The sequence below is a fragment of the Corapipo altera genome, unplaced genomic scaffold (assembly GCF_003945725.1).
Source record: "Corapipo altera isolate COAL_440 unplaced genomic scaffold, ASM394572v1 98, whole genome shotgun sequence".
Classification (NCBI taxonomy): Eukaryota; Metazoa; Chordata; class Aves; order Passeriformes; family Pipridae; genus Corapipo; species Corapipo altera.
In genome coordinates, this window is record NW_020884914.1 from 1,291,411 (window position 1) to 1,305,762 (window position 14,352).

Consider the following 14,352-nt stretch of genomic DNA (forward strand, 5'->3'; position numbering starts at 1 on the left):
CAACCTCAGCAACCAGAACATCAACAGTTAAGCATGAATTGAACTGGGCAGTGGCCAATGAACAGACTTGTGACTTTTCAAGCTTCTTCCAGTGTAAGTAGAGGCACGAGATCTCAAAGGACACTTTTGGCCTTTGTTGTTTGATTTCTAAAGACACAAGTGGATTCTCCTGGAGTTTTCAAAAGGTTTTTTACCAAAAATCCCACAAGTGCTTATTTGCATAGCTAACCACATGAGAGTTTTAACAATCTCCTCATAAACCTGCCTGATCTTGGGTTTATCATATTTTAGCCACTTCCTGAAAAGAGTGGGTGGTGTATTTGCTAGAAAGCAAATGTGGCAAAGAGGACTGTGCACAAGTTTCAGTTAAACAAAAAACTACCTTAAACAAATCAGGACGGAATCTAATCAAAATTCTGAATGTTTTGGGTATTGTGGAGTCTGTGGAAACAAACGCTTGTTAAATGCTTGATTTTTACATATAATCAAATACTTTGTCATTACCTTTTAGTTCTTTAAAACATGCATTTAGTTTGAATAGCTTCTATAAAAGCAGGGAAGTAGCAGGGTGCTACTTCCACTTCATTTGATATGGTAACAGACAAAACAGTGGGTGAGGCAGGGACCATCCTGCCCTTTTCCCCTCCTTCCCCTCTGTCTCTTGGGGTGAACTCTCCAGAGCCTCACCCGGACACGGGTCTTCAGCCCACTTTCTGCCCTGACACGCATCAAGAAGCAAAGTCATCCAGAACATCTCCAAACTGCAAAGCCCCGCTAATCCACAGACTCCTCCACGAGAGAGCCGAACTCTCTCCTCTCCCAGCTCAGTCAATCTCGCAGGCCGGCGCTGGGCCGGCGCTGCTCCTCCTGGCCGCTCTCCCACACGGACAGCTCGGGGAGCTTTGGCCCCGGGTGGAGCTTCGTGCTGGACCCGCTCCGGCCCTTCTGGGAGTTGCTTTGCAAGTAAACTTGCAGGATCGGTGCGCTGGCTGGGTCTCTAGCGGGGTACAGCTGGTCTAGGACAAAGATTTTCATTATCTGTGCACATCTCACACTGCAGGACGGAGCCTGCCAAGCCCTAATGGGATTTAGAGCCCCTCGCTGGCTGCTCTGGGCACAGAGGCTTCCCACAGTGCCAGCACAGCCGGATTAAGAGATGTGTGAACGGGCAATTTTTGTGGTTCATTGCTTACTGAAACAAATGCTGGAAAATAAATTCTGCTGTTACTTTTTAGATGTTTCCAAAAGTGGAATTAAGCTAGGTCTCATATCATAATATTAACACAGAAAGCTTTCAGATTTTCAACAGCAACAAAATCTCCATTTTTTAAACCAATTTTTCCCAGTTATTCTCAAATGTACAAGAGCCCTAGTTACACCACAGGCTCAACCCACAACAGTGGGGCCAACCTGCTAGTCTCACCTTGTCCTAATTTGGAAACCTATTCTAGCTGAGATGATTTTCATTTAAGGTGAAGGTAATAGAGTCATGGAGGATTCAGTAGCTCATGTGGTACAAAAACTCTATTATAGCTGAACACTATATATGTGAGCTTATGTGCTTTAAATCCTGTACCAAGTTCCTAAAACAATGCCTGGCAAGAATTCCATTCTGTGAAGTGAACTAAGCAATTCACATGGTCTCCTCCTGGGTCTCCCCTGGTAAGCTTCTTGATATTTACAAGTACTGAACCTGATGTAGGCACTCCTCCTCATTAGCTGGTTTTCAAACACATGGTGTTTTATCACTGAGATGAAATCTAGATGTTGTCATACAGCTGTGATGCATCCTTCAGAGTATAAGAGCTACTGATGTTAAATGGATAATTGTTTATCAGACCTGTCTATTGTCATAGATGTTTAAAAATTATCTATGTTAAAATCAGATGTATTCATCAGCTGTAGATATTATTCTTCATTACTCATTGACCTTAGAGATTTTTTTCTTATTGTAGCTGTTGAGATTCTGTCTGTTTTCCATTTCATGTTGAAGCATTTCCATTTCATGTTGAGGAAGTTTTTATTGTCTACTTCAAAAGGAAATTAAAGCCCCAAAGTCTATCTGCAGAAACAGGAAAGCCCTTAGCCTGTGCAGAAGCAAAGAGTTAAGGATGAAAGAACAGAACAAAATGTTAAGTAACTTAAGCATTACAGTATGATGGGATAATTACAAGTAAAATGATGCCATATATGGTAATACTCACAGGGATTCAGGGGAAAGCCAAATGATGGGCACTGCTGCCCTGGGAGAAAGGAAATGCAATTCATGGAGTGATGAACTACAGACAACCTTTAATAAAATGGAATAGTTCAGAGTTTGTTTGAAGAAAGTTGTTTTGCTTGTTTTTTTTCCAAAGAAACAAAGTTGTAAGGTAGATTTATTTGAAAACTTTGTATGCATATGTTTTCAAACTGGTGTGCTTGGTTTGGAATTGTTCCCAGGACACTTAATTTTTACCAATAAAACACAGAAATGTTTTAGCACTGAAGTCGAGGCAGAAATGAATCCAGCCTCTAAACTGTGCAAATTAACTCAGATCTTGTGAAAAGGAATCTATTAATCTCAATTATTTCTGGTTAAAACTCTAAAAGCCAGAAGAAACACTTCTTATCATGTTGTACCTCAGGCAGGAATTGTTTTTTGTTTCCTAAGGTTTATATCAATGTCATTCTGTCTTGAAAGTTCTGCCCAGTACTTACCCATATTTTTATGTCCATTTATCACTGGTCCTTTGGTAGGGAAAATTAACTCCTGATTTCCTAATTAGGAAAAGAAGCAGAACTGCAATAGATCCAGCTAAACAGTTTCAGATTCAAAAGAGGTGACAAATAACCATGGGATTTTTTTAATGAATTGTTCCTTTGTTTTTTTCAAAATCCATTTTAGTCTAGATCCAAAGAAAAAGAGGTCCAACTTACATTTAGTTTGTTGCTCTGCTCACAGTACCAGCTTGATACAGTTGAAAGAACTAGTCTGTTACATCCATACGTGGTTTAATGCCCTCTAACTGCTGAGACAGGACAGTATAAAAACAATTTTGTCCATATAATCATCAGAGCCAGAGGTATCCAAAAGACATAAGATGATGTAACAGAGAGGAGAAGTAGCCTGGAAATGTTCTATTGAGAAAAGACTGTGTAAATCTGCACTTTGAAAACCATTCTTTTGCTTTAAGAGAGGGCTTAAAAGTTGTAAATAAACCTCACCCTGGAAGTCTTCCAGGAGATAAGAAGTTACCATTGCCTTCCTGCTTCCCGAGGGACGCTGCCCAGAGCAGAGCAGGGATGCCAGTTCAGGTGCTCAGACATCTCCCCACGAGATGTCCCTTACTACCCAGTAAGGGACACCTCAGGCAGCTCCAGCCCTGGTCCCACTGAATGCAAGGAACATCTGGACACAGTGTTAGGAAGAGGCAGAATCATTGGCTTATTCTTCCCACTGATCCAAGATTTTAGTCTACTTTAATGCCAGAGTTTCAGAAGAGAAAACCATTGTATTACTGCTGATGTTTTTTCTTACTGCTGTACCACATCTGTTGTCTTTTTTGATCTTAAAATATAAGCAGACTCCCTGCCAGTTCCACTTCTCATAAACGTTCAGATGCTGCCAAAGGAAGATGAACTGCGGTTCAAAAATGCATCATGTTTTAGAATTCCCTTAAAATGGCCCAATGTCCACTCCAAATGCTGCTGGGACAGAGATATAGCTCTGATAATGCATTCTTTGCATGCTGCAGTCAGGTGGATTTGGAGAGATGGTGTTCTGGGGTAAACAATAACTGAGCCGTGCGCTTTCCAGTCCTGTTTTTATACAGTAATTACATCAACATGGCAGAAGGAGTCCACTAGTTACCTACCTTCTTTTGTGTTATTTTCTTTCCCCTCAGAGGTGAATCTGGTGCTGGCAAGACAGAAAATACCAAAAAGGTCATTCAGTACCTGGCTGTTGTTGCTTCATCACATAAAGGCAAAAAGGACACCAGTGTCACTGTAAGTGAGCTCTTTGTATCCAACTCTTCCTCAGGCCTCTTAGGGCTGTGCTGAGGTGACATTGTTAACAGCAAGTCACTGACTGTGGCTTGTCAAACAGTTGACATTATAAGAGTACACAGTTACGTCACAGCTCTATGTTTATGGAAAAGAAAAATTTGTTTGACACCATCTTAGGCATCAAATTAGAATGTACCTCAGGAGAACAGAAATATTCATGGCTTTCCATATGCATAGCACCTATTTATATCCCAGCATGAAGGCCTTGAAGTCTGCCAGGGCTCAAGTCCTTATTTTACCCTTGACCTCTGGCAACTAAGAAGTTTGGGAAAGCCTGTAACTAAGACGTGGTCCAACTGCGTCACAAAAATTTATACCAGCATTTAAACTTCCAAAGTTTTGATTGGATTTGTGAGTTTTCTTACTAACCACCAAAGAGTCCCAGCATAAAACTTGTCTTTTCTTTTTACTCCTCTGTCAGAGGAGGCACAATTGAAAGGCACAATTTTTTATAAGTACTTTGTTCCTTCAAAATTTATGATAGTCTTGCCTTAGAGACTAAAGTTCATTTTCTTAGTTTGAACCATAATACAAGCTTATACCTCTCCATTTCCTGGAGATTATTAGCATGGTTGAGGCTCCCAATTGTCTTTGGTGTTCCCAATATGACTCCAGGTCCTACATAATTTCCAGCCTTTTGAATGTTACTCAGATTTCTGCAAAAAAAAAAAGCAGCAATTCACTTTTATGATAAAACAAGCTTAATTCACAACGACGTTTCAATGTGTCCCAAATACAAGACTGGGTCCAAAATAAGAAATTAGCAGGGTAGTGGAAAATGAAGTAAAACCCTCATGACCACACCTGTGCTGGGTCCCAGAGCTGCCCTTGCCCAGCCTGTGGGCCGGCACACGGAGCACTCCGGAGCACAGGCTGTGCAGCCCGGGCTCTTCCATCAGAAAGAACTGGGCTTTTATGTGCAGTGGATTCTGCTTTGGGCAAGGGGATGGAGTAGATGTCATTTTGGGTAGCATTTTCTAGAAATCTGTAATTAAATTTAGTGGAAACAGTCCAAGACTAAAGGCATCGTTTTTCCTTGTTTAATGTTTGTGCAAAAAAGTTATTTCTTCCTCCTGAGTCCCTGCTCAGTGGCTGGGAGAAATGAACTTGTGGTACCCAGGCCATCCCTAACAGGCATGTAACTGCAGTTGCTGCTGACTCCTCTGGGAAATTACATGAGTCCCAGGATTAAGTTTGCCCTGAGACAGACCTGAAGGCAAATATCCGTCAGATAGGAGCTGAGAGAAAGTCTAATTTGTTCAATAACGTGCTGAAAAAGAGTAATTCGGTGATTGGGACTACTGACACAGCAATCTCAGTCCTTAAAATAAAATGAATAGCAAAATGCCTCAGAAGAGAGCTAGGGATTTATCACAAAAATATTTGTCCTTGCCTGGTCCTGAAAGACTAATCTGGGGCTGGATCCAAATCCCATCCCTTTGCTTCAGGTTGTTGGTTTTTTTTCTACAGCTAAAATGCTCTCTATATGTTAATGGTATTTGTACTCTTGTTATGTCTGCAATAGATTGTTTGTATCTGTATTCCTGGTTTATTTGCATGGAAACTGTGTATTGGTTATTTTAATACAGGGAAAAAAAACAATAAAAATGTCTATCTAACGGAAATTATACTGACACTTGTTTTATACCATGTTATTCAATACAGCAAGGTCCATCTTTTGCTTACGTGAGTAACTTAGACTGTTTGGTGTGTGTTTAAGGCACGGAGTGTAGATCTGCATGCTATTGTTGCACCCCAAAAATTTAAGATATTTCATTGAAATATGTTGTATGACATGACAAAAAGCAACAATAGCACCAAATGCTCTCACAAATCAACCCTAACTGTGTCAGGCTCCATGGTAAAGAATGAGGTCTGACACAGGCAGGGTCATCTTTCAAATGTCACTCTCTTCTTTATTTCTGTGTGTGTTCCAATTGCCATAGTTTGAACTAAATTTCCCACAATCCTGGAAGAGCCTTTCAGCCTGAAATTAAGTAACGTGATTTCTGAATGAAATACCCAAAGGCTTTCTGTGCTTCAGGTTGAACTTTTTAGGACTGCTGTGAAATAATTCCTAAACCTCACGGTGTTTGATTCGTTTGGCTGCATGCTTTCCACTGGTTATTGCTTTCAATTTCCACGTTGAGTCACATCCCCAAGAGTTAGCACGTTCTTAGCTTGCTGTTATAACAGAGCAACTCCCACTGCAGCACGTGTCTGCAGGTGTGTTACAGCAGCTTCTGACAGGGAAGCTCCTCTCTTGTGTTGTGCCCTCCCAGCATCCCAGCATCCCGATGCTTTGGGAATACAGGCAGGTTTGCTGGCATATTCTTTGTGTTTCTGTGCCAAACAAGTGGGATTTTTTTTTTAAGGTTTTTTTTCCCCCCCCCCGACTGCTGCCTCTCAGACTTCAGCTATGACAAAGGGCAATGTGCTGTGTGCCCTGAAGTTAATTTAGTCCTTCCTTCGACAATCTCTCTGCAAAAAAAAAATCATTCATGGTTGGCATAGGCACCTCTGTGGAGCTGGGTGGACTTGGAGCTGCATGTGATGCTGCTCCTTTGGAGTCATGGTTTTATACCCCAAGTTTATGACATGGTTCAGTTCTCACTAGAAGCAGGTGGTATCTGTCTCAGTTTGACAGCAAAGGCTCTATTTTAGCTGTGACCATCTGATTTCAGCAACACCCTTCCCTTATACTGGAGTTTTTTAAACCTACGGAGTGTAACTGGACAGAGTTGTTCAGTGCAGAGAATCTTCAGGGACTTCTAGGGATTCACTACTTATTCTAGGATTCCTGTATTAGCTTGTTTGGAAATCCTCCCTCCCCCTATCTCCAGCTCTTGGGTAGTAAGGTTTTTAATTATATTTTTGAGGTAGCTCTCATCATTGCCACAGAATTCAGGAGACATTCAGGAGCGACATTTAGAAAAAGGTTACCAGTTTTGCTCACTAATTGGAAAGCACTTTCATTTTCCAAACTACTTCCTAGATTCAATCAAAATATTGCCTTATTTTCTAATTAAAATACCATATTATCTATGAAGGGCTTTTTCCTTTTTAGAGTGAGTTATTTGAAATAATGCATGTTACTACAGAGTAGTACTCAAAGAACAGGATGACAAGAAGCAAATGTGAAAGTAAGTGGTGTCATAGGACAGAGCTGAATGAAAAGTTCAGAAAAGATGGATACATATACAAAGGGTTTTTTAAACTTCATTGATTTGCTTAGAAATAGATTAGATAAGTAAATGGAATTAAATGCGTGCTTGTTTCATTGCATGATTTGTTACCTTAGAAAATACCAATCACAATTAACAATATAATATTAGGTTTGTGTGTTTGCATGAGAATTCATTATTCTGGTTTGAAATAAATCAATGCAATTCCATATTTAACCTAAGTAGCCTTGCATGACTCATTATTAATAGACTTGATGAAATCTGCTTTGTAGCTTTGTGCTGCATTACATTAAAATGATTCTCAGCAAGTTATTCTAATTACATTGTCATTTGCTAGCAAAGGATCTCAATAAACTAACTTGAAAAAGACATGCTAAAGGTTCCTGTAAGAATATCCCTTTTAAAAATGATATTAAACCGGAAAAAATAATTGACATTGAATGACCCCTCTTTTTAACAAAGGCCAGTCATGATGCTAAACAGATTAATAGAGTTTGATCTGTCACAGGCAACAGGGCTGGAAAAGGGTCATGTTTACAGGGCAGCAGTCAGTTATACAAATATATAAACACAAAGATTAACAGAGAATGAAAACAAATGACCATGAAATGCAGTATTCAGCAAAAAAAATTAGAGACTTAGATTTCACATGTTACTCCAGTGTACATGTGTTGGTTTAAACTAAGTAATTATGAATTTTAGTGTTAACTGCTTCTGAATGAATTTTAGGGTGAGCTGGAAAAACAGCTTCTACAGGCAAACCCTATTCTTGAAGCTTTTGGAAATGCCAAAACTGTGAAGAATGACAACTCCTCCAGATTCGTAAGTAGGAGAAATCCAGTTAATCCATGTGTGGGGGGGAGGTACAACACATTTTGAAACCCAGTGTATAGACAGTGGCCCCCATCAGTGCTTCTCATTAAAGAGGCTCTTGAAACTAATCCCTTAAAAACAGTGTGGAATTCTCCTCTGAAACAGGAATTTGGTGTGACAGAATATTAAAGAACAAGCTCAAATTTGACAATACCATTGTCCTCTCACTCTCTGTGTGTGACCTTCCAGAGTCAGTTCCTGCTCCAGCATATATCCACCTTCAGAATATTTGCAAACGAAATCTGTACTTTCTTTCTCTTTGCACCACTGTTGCTCATACCTCATAAGGTGTGACTCCAATGGTTAATATATTAAATGAAAAACAACTGGAGAAAAAATAAAAACAGTTATACAGATTTGAGTTAGAATGTTGCGAGCTGAGGGTTCTCCCTCTGACAACACTTCTGGGAATGTTGGCAGACGACTGTTTTCCCAGCAGACCCTAATCTCCTGCCTCTGCTCTCTCCCTGCAAGGTTCAGGGATCCATGCAGATCAACCTTAGCAGAGGGAGTTGCACAGTTCCAATGCTATTCCCTCACTGACCTTGTGGAAATCAAAGTAGAAAATAGATGCTGTCATATCCCAGCTTCCAAAGCCAGTAGGGAGAACTCCTTTCCCTCTATGTGTCTGAATGAAATGTGGGGGGAATTTGTGCAGGGGGATTATCAGAGAAGTTCACTTCCTTGAAAGGAAGGCTTTCCCAGGGGTCGTCCCAGCAGGAGGAAATCAAGCATGTTATTCTTAGGAGGGAGATGTAAATATCTTATGAAGCAGATTTAATACCAATATTGGAAAACCTGGCATAACCTGAAAGAACAGCCCAATCTAGATCTTCCTTTTGTTCACAGGGCAAATTCATCCGCATCAACTTCGATGTGACGGGCTACATTGTTGGAGCAAACATAGAGACTTGTATCCTTTTCAGTGAGCTGCCCTGGAGGCTTAACTAGGGTGAGCAGAGGGAAGTAAGATAAACAAGCTCCACTGCATGTCTAAGAAAGGCAAATATTGCAGAGCCTGGTATAAACAAAGATGGAAGGAAGTGGCTCCATTTGTGCTGGTATCAGCTCCTCAGTTTGTCTTGCTCTCACGTTTCCATTTTCAGGTCTGTTTTCCCAGCTACACGTGGGCTATTGGCTGTAAACAGCTTCAAAAAGTGGAGGCACCATACCTAAGGCAATGGCAGAGGACTTTAAAAGCAGAGTCCTGATAAAAGGAAAATGGGAAAAGACTGTTCTGTGGTAAAGATTGCATGTGACCTTGGGAGCTGTGCAGCTGCTTTGTTTCATACCAGCGCGATCCTGTGTGGGTCGCTCCAGGTCCCTGAGGCCTACCATTCCAGATGCATAAAACACTTTAAAACTCCCTGTATCTTATTGGTGCTGTGAGAGGTACCCTGAAAAAGCTCTGAATGCTTGGTATTATCACTTACAGTTTACCCCAGAACTCGAGATTGAGAGTGCGTCCCTAATTTCAAGTCCAGGTTTGGCACTTTGTCCCATCCCTCACGGCGTGTCGGGATGAAGTCCAGCTGCTCAGTAGGGTCTCACCCTCAGCCATGTGCACCCTGGCTTCTCTAAGGGAAGGCTCCTGAGCCTCGCAGATTGAATGACCAAGTCTCTGGCAGCATGTGCCCTGCTGTTTAGGAATAGCAAAGGTCAGATGTGCTGTACTGGAATATAGGCATTCCAAGAAAAAGCATTGAGAATAACCTATTAAGGGAGAAGTATATATGATACCAAGTATGACAGCCTTCTAGTTCATGTCTGGAGGACTGAAGGGTCATTTTAACAAAAATAACATACCTTTTATACTTACAATACTGGCCACAAGAGCTTTTTTCCTAGCAGCCTCCCCTTTTGTTGAAATAATCTTATTGGTACTTTATTTTCAAAGTAGTGTGAATTATATTGTGACTATTATTTTTATATCTTTGATTTTAGAAGCATTTATGTCTGTTGTGCTTATTACCATGATCACCAGCGTTTACCATGCAATAAGAGGTAGGAAATGGAGCTGCTTATTGTGGAAAGGATAATACCAACACCAGAGCTCCTGCCAAAGAATTGGACACATGTTCTTGTTAGACAAGCTCATGGCAAATATTTCAGCAATGCTATTGATGGTTCTGAGGCTGATGGTACATTCAAGGAAGGACTGAAATATGTCATTGATTTTTTTTTTTTAACACACTTGACAAACAGATTTGCTTGAAAAATCCCGTGCTATTCGTCAGGCTAAAGATGAACGAACATTTCACATCTTTTACTATTTGATTGCTGGAGCTTCTGAACAAATGAGAAGTAAGTTACCTACTAATGATTCTCTCGTCTCATTGAACAGTCTGAGCAATGGCTCACTTAAGTATTTATCTTCATTTCTTTAATTGTATGTCACTCAATCCTTTCAATATATAAACAGCTCTCTAGCTATAGAAAATAATTCTCTCAAGTGAATTATAAGAAAGCACCAATTGATATCCCCCTGTTTGAGGCAGGTTGTTTGCAGTTTACAGGATATTTCAATTTACAGGAGATGTACACTCATTCAGATCCCATCCTGAATAATATCACGGAGACAAGTTGGGAAGAGTTATTCATTGTTTTACACAAAAGAAATTCTGAGTAGTTATATATGGCTCTAAATAAAAGAATTTTGGGAAGAATGGCTCAGCTTTGAGTCCATAGGTTACAAAATTACACCAAGATGCAGAGACATTCCCCAGTCTAATGAAAGCTGGAAAAGTTAACACCATTAAGCTTGCTATATAGTTACTTTGAAAATATTTGTGCACTACAAAAGCCTAAACTCCTCATACAAGCAGTCTTCCTTTGGTGAAAATGTTGGGGTTTTTTCTGCTGTTCTTAAGGAGAATTCACGAACCAAGAGCATTAAGTAGATGCACTTAAATAAAGCTTTTTTCCCTCTTTTTAGATGATCTGCTGCTGGAAGGCTTCAACAATTATACCTTTCTATCTAGTGGCTATGTGCCTATTCCTTCTCAACAAGATGATGAGATGTTCCAGGAGACCCTGGAAGCCATGAAAATCATGGGCTTTACTGATGAGGAACAGACAGGTGAGAATTGTTAGCAACACTGTATTCAAGGTACACATCACAAAATATAGAGATTCAAATGCAAAGGTTAATTCTGTTCAGAATAATCACTTTGCAAAATACACATATGAAGATGCTACATTCACATAAAAAAATTAAGATTATTTAGATTTTATGTCTATGTTTCTGTCCATCTGAATGAAGAATTGCAAGGCTTTTTCTTATAAGTCTCATAAATTCCAAAACACCTGCTTGTAGGAGGAACATGACATGTACTCCTGACCCATATGAATTCCACAGCATTGATGCAGGCTCAGCATAGAAAAGTACTGTAACACATGGTGTTTTGAAAGGTAATTTGCGTCTATGAAAGGGAAGATTTCTCACTAGAAGAACTCTCTACACACCCGAAAAAGACTACTGAATTCAAGCCAGCTCTACCAACAGTAATGACCATTTAAAGCAATTTTTTCAGAATTTTCCAACAACTAGAGTGAAAAAGTTGCAAAATAATCTGATTTATTTTTGAAAGAAATGGAACAGGCTCAAATAGCTCATATGTATTCACTGATCCAGAGAAAAGAGAAATAAAAACACAGAGAACAAAACAACAACTAAACTATCCGGAAACCAGTTTTTCAGAGACATCCATCTGCGTAACTTTTACCTCAGACTGTTGCTGGGTGGGGCTTCAGCTGGTGCATGCCAGTGTTCAGTGCCCTTGGATCCAGATCACCATGCCCCAGGTGACACCTGGTGGCAAAACCAGCGTCGTCCCATCACTTGAGCTTTGGAGCAGCTGTGGCCACTGGCAGAGCTCCCTCATGTCCCACAGCTGCACCAGGGACTGAGGGACGCTGAGCAAAAACTGTGTCAATTTACCAAATAAGCAAATACAACTCCCTAGATTTATGCAATCTCCTCTGTAACACATCAGTAGGTTTTACTGCCTGAAGTTCGGTGACATCAAATTTGTGTATATTTTAGTACTCAAACATTAATCAATTACTTTTCTGTACTTTGACACTAACCCTTCAAAGATATGTATGCATCTGATTTCAGCCGCACAACTAAACATCCACATGTTCCTGCACCTTCAGAAGTGCCACACATTTTTGAAGCTGCTGGTAATTCAGATATTTTTTCATTTTAAAGACAGAGGTATTCTTGAGTGACTGAGCAGGGAAAATGCTACAAGCCACTATGAGTGGGAGATGAATTCCTCAGATGTGGGGGTCTGTCAGGGGAGCCAGCATAACTTAGCTTGGAGGTGCTGGTGTTCCCAGACTGGCCCATTTACTCCACTGCACAGATTGCTGAAATTGGTGCTCAGCCAGCTCTCAGACTCCTGCAGTTTATGGCACAGCCCTTTAAAGCAAGCCTAACTCTTTCCAGAGAGGTACAGACTACCACAGGCAGTAGAATGAACCTCTGCTACTGCAGAGAACTGAGCTTTCCAAATGTGGCCATTCTGTTCTTCCCTTACATGATCTGGTTCTCTTACAGCAATACTGAGGGTTGTTTCATCTGTCCTACAACTGGGTAACATTGTCTTCAAGAAGGAGAGAAACACTGATCAAGCTTCTATGCCAGACAATACTGGTATGATTTACCACTTTTAAAACTGAGTTACCATTAAGAAATTAATAAAATAGCAACTTAAAAAGCACTCTTTATCAGTATTTTTTTATCTAATTGCTATCACCTATGTAGCTATGTAGACTTTTAAACATGTACCATACTTAAAAACAGCTCGATTATCACTACCATTTCTATTAATCTTGAATCCATAAATTGATGAACAGTGAACAATGATACTTTTATGGCAAGTGTCATCTCTTGTGTGTACAATAGAGGAGCTTTAAAGGAAGATAAATAATTTCACATACTTGCAGAGCTACTCATACTCACACTCATTGATCTGCTAAGAGAAAATACCATCTGAAATAAAATCTCACTCTTTTATTCTAGCTGCACAAAAAGTGTGTCACCTGATGGGGATTAATGTGACAGATTTCACAAGATCTATTCTAACCCCAAGGATCAAAGTAGGACGAGATGTTGTCCAGAAAGCTCAGACCAAAGAGCAGGTATCTGTGCAGTCTGCTCAGCTCTCCTGAAGCTATTCTCCTTTTTTCTTGCATCTTATCAAAAGGGAAATGTGGGTTTTCTGTCTTGTTATCTCTACAAAAACTAGCAGCTAAGTGGGTTTCTCCTTTGACTTCCAATTTCCACCTACTTTCTCCAGGCAGACTTTGCCATAGAGGCTTTGGCAAAGGCAAAATTTGAGCGTCTCTTCCGTTGGATCCTTGCTCGTGTGAACAAAGCTCTGGATAAAACAAAAAGACAAGGTGCTTCCTTCTTGGGGATCCTTGATATTGCTGGATTTGAGATTTTTGAGGTACGTACTGTGGGGTACAAGTTGACTAAACTCCATATTATCATGCAGTGGTTTGGATATGAGGTAACAAACATCTAAGTTCAGAGCCACAAAACCCATTGGATTCTTTCAGGCTGGCAGCCCATGGCCAGCACAACCCACAGGTCTGCTACACCTGGCTGCTTGCCTTTCCTGCGCGCAGGAAGCTCTGGGATCTGGCAGAATGTTCCTACAGGGCTTAGTTTAAAGCCAGGGCCTGCTTTTTACAGTTTACTGAACAGGTCCCAGTACAAAGATTTACCACTTGAGAACTTACTGTAAATTTCCAAGACATTATATTGTAAAAATATAGATCTTTATATTTGAATTGTCTAATATGCAAAAAATAAATAGAAAATAGCAACTATCATCTTGCCATTTAAGTTTGCTCTTGAAGGTCTCTTTTTAACATTAGAAATTCACTTTTTTCCCCTTCACAGATCAATTCCTTTGAGCAGCTGTGCATCAACTACACTAATGAGAAACTTCAGCAGCTTTTCAACCACACAATGTTTATACTGGAGCAAGAGGAATACCAGCGAGAAGGCATTGAATGGAATTTCATTGACTTTGGCCTTGACCTGCAACCTTGCATTGAGCTGATTGAAAGACCTGTAAGATAATCTCTCTATAGGTGGGATACTGCACAGGTTGCATCAGGGCTGGTTATGTCAGTACAATAAGAGAGGTCTTTAAGGTGTTTCAGATCCTTTATTGCCTGGGATGATTTGTAACCTAAGGGGGGAAGAAGGTGGTGCTCTGTCTTT

At 40.3% G+C, this 14,352-nt stretch overlaps 1 protein-coding gene across 3 annotated transcripts in view; it reads left to right on the forward strand.

Moving 5' to 3' along the window:
• The window catches only part of MYH11 (myosin heavy chain 11), a 55,870-nt gene that overhangs the window by 21,526 nt on the left and 19,992 nt on the right, over window positions 1-14,352 (forward strand). For 2 of the 3 annotated variants that reach the window (XM_027654866.1, XM_027654864.1), the window contains exons 5-14: window positions 3,888-3,990; window positions 5,716-5,736; window positions 7,965-8,057; window positions 8,958-9,021; window positions 10,314-10,412; window positions 11,044-11,187; window positions 12,673-12,768; window positions 13,138-13,256; window positions 13,415-13,567; window positions 14,026-14,199. In XM_027654866.1, the coding sequence (XP_027510667.1) occupies window positions 3,888-3,990; window positions 5,716-5,736; window positions 7,965-8,057; window positions 8,958-9,021; window positions 10,314-10,412; window positions 11,044-11,187; window positions 12,673-12,768; window positions 13,138-13,256; window positions 13,415-13,567; window positions 14,026-14,199 (1,066 nt within the window). The remainder of the gene's footprint in view (window positions 1-3,887; window positions 3,991-5,715; window positions 5,737-7,964; window positions 8,058-8,957; window positions 9,022-10,313; window positions 10,413-11,043; window positions 11,188-12,672; window positions 12,769-13,137; window positions 13,257-13,414; window positions 13,568-14,025; window positions 14,200-14,352) is intronic. The other variant, XM_027654865.1, reaches the window with a different exon arrangement.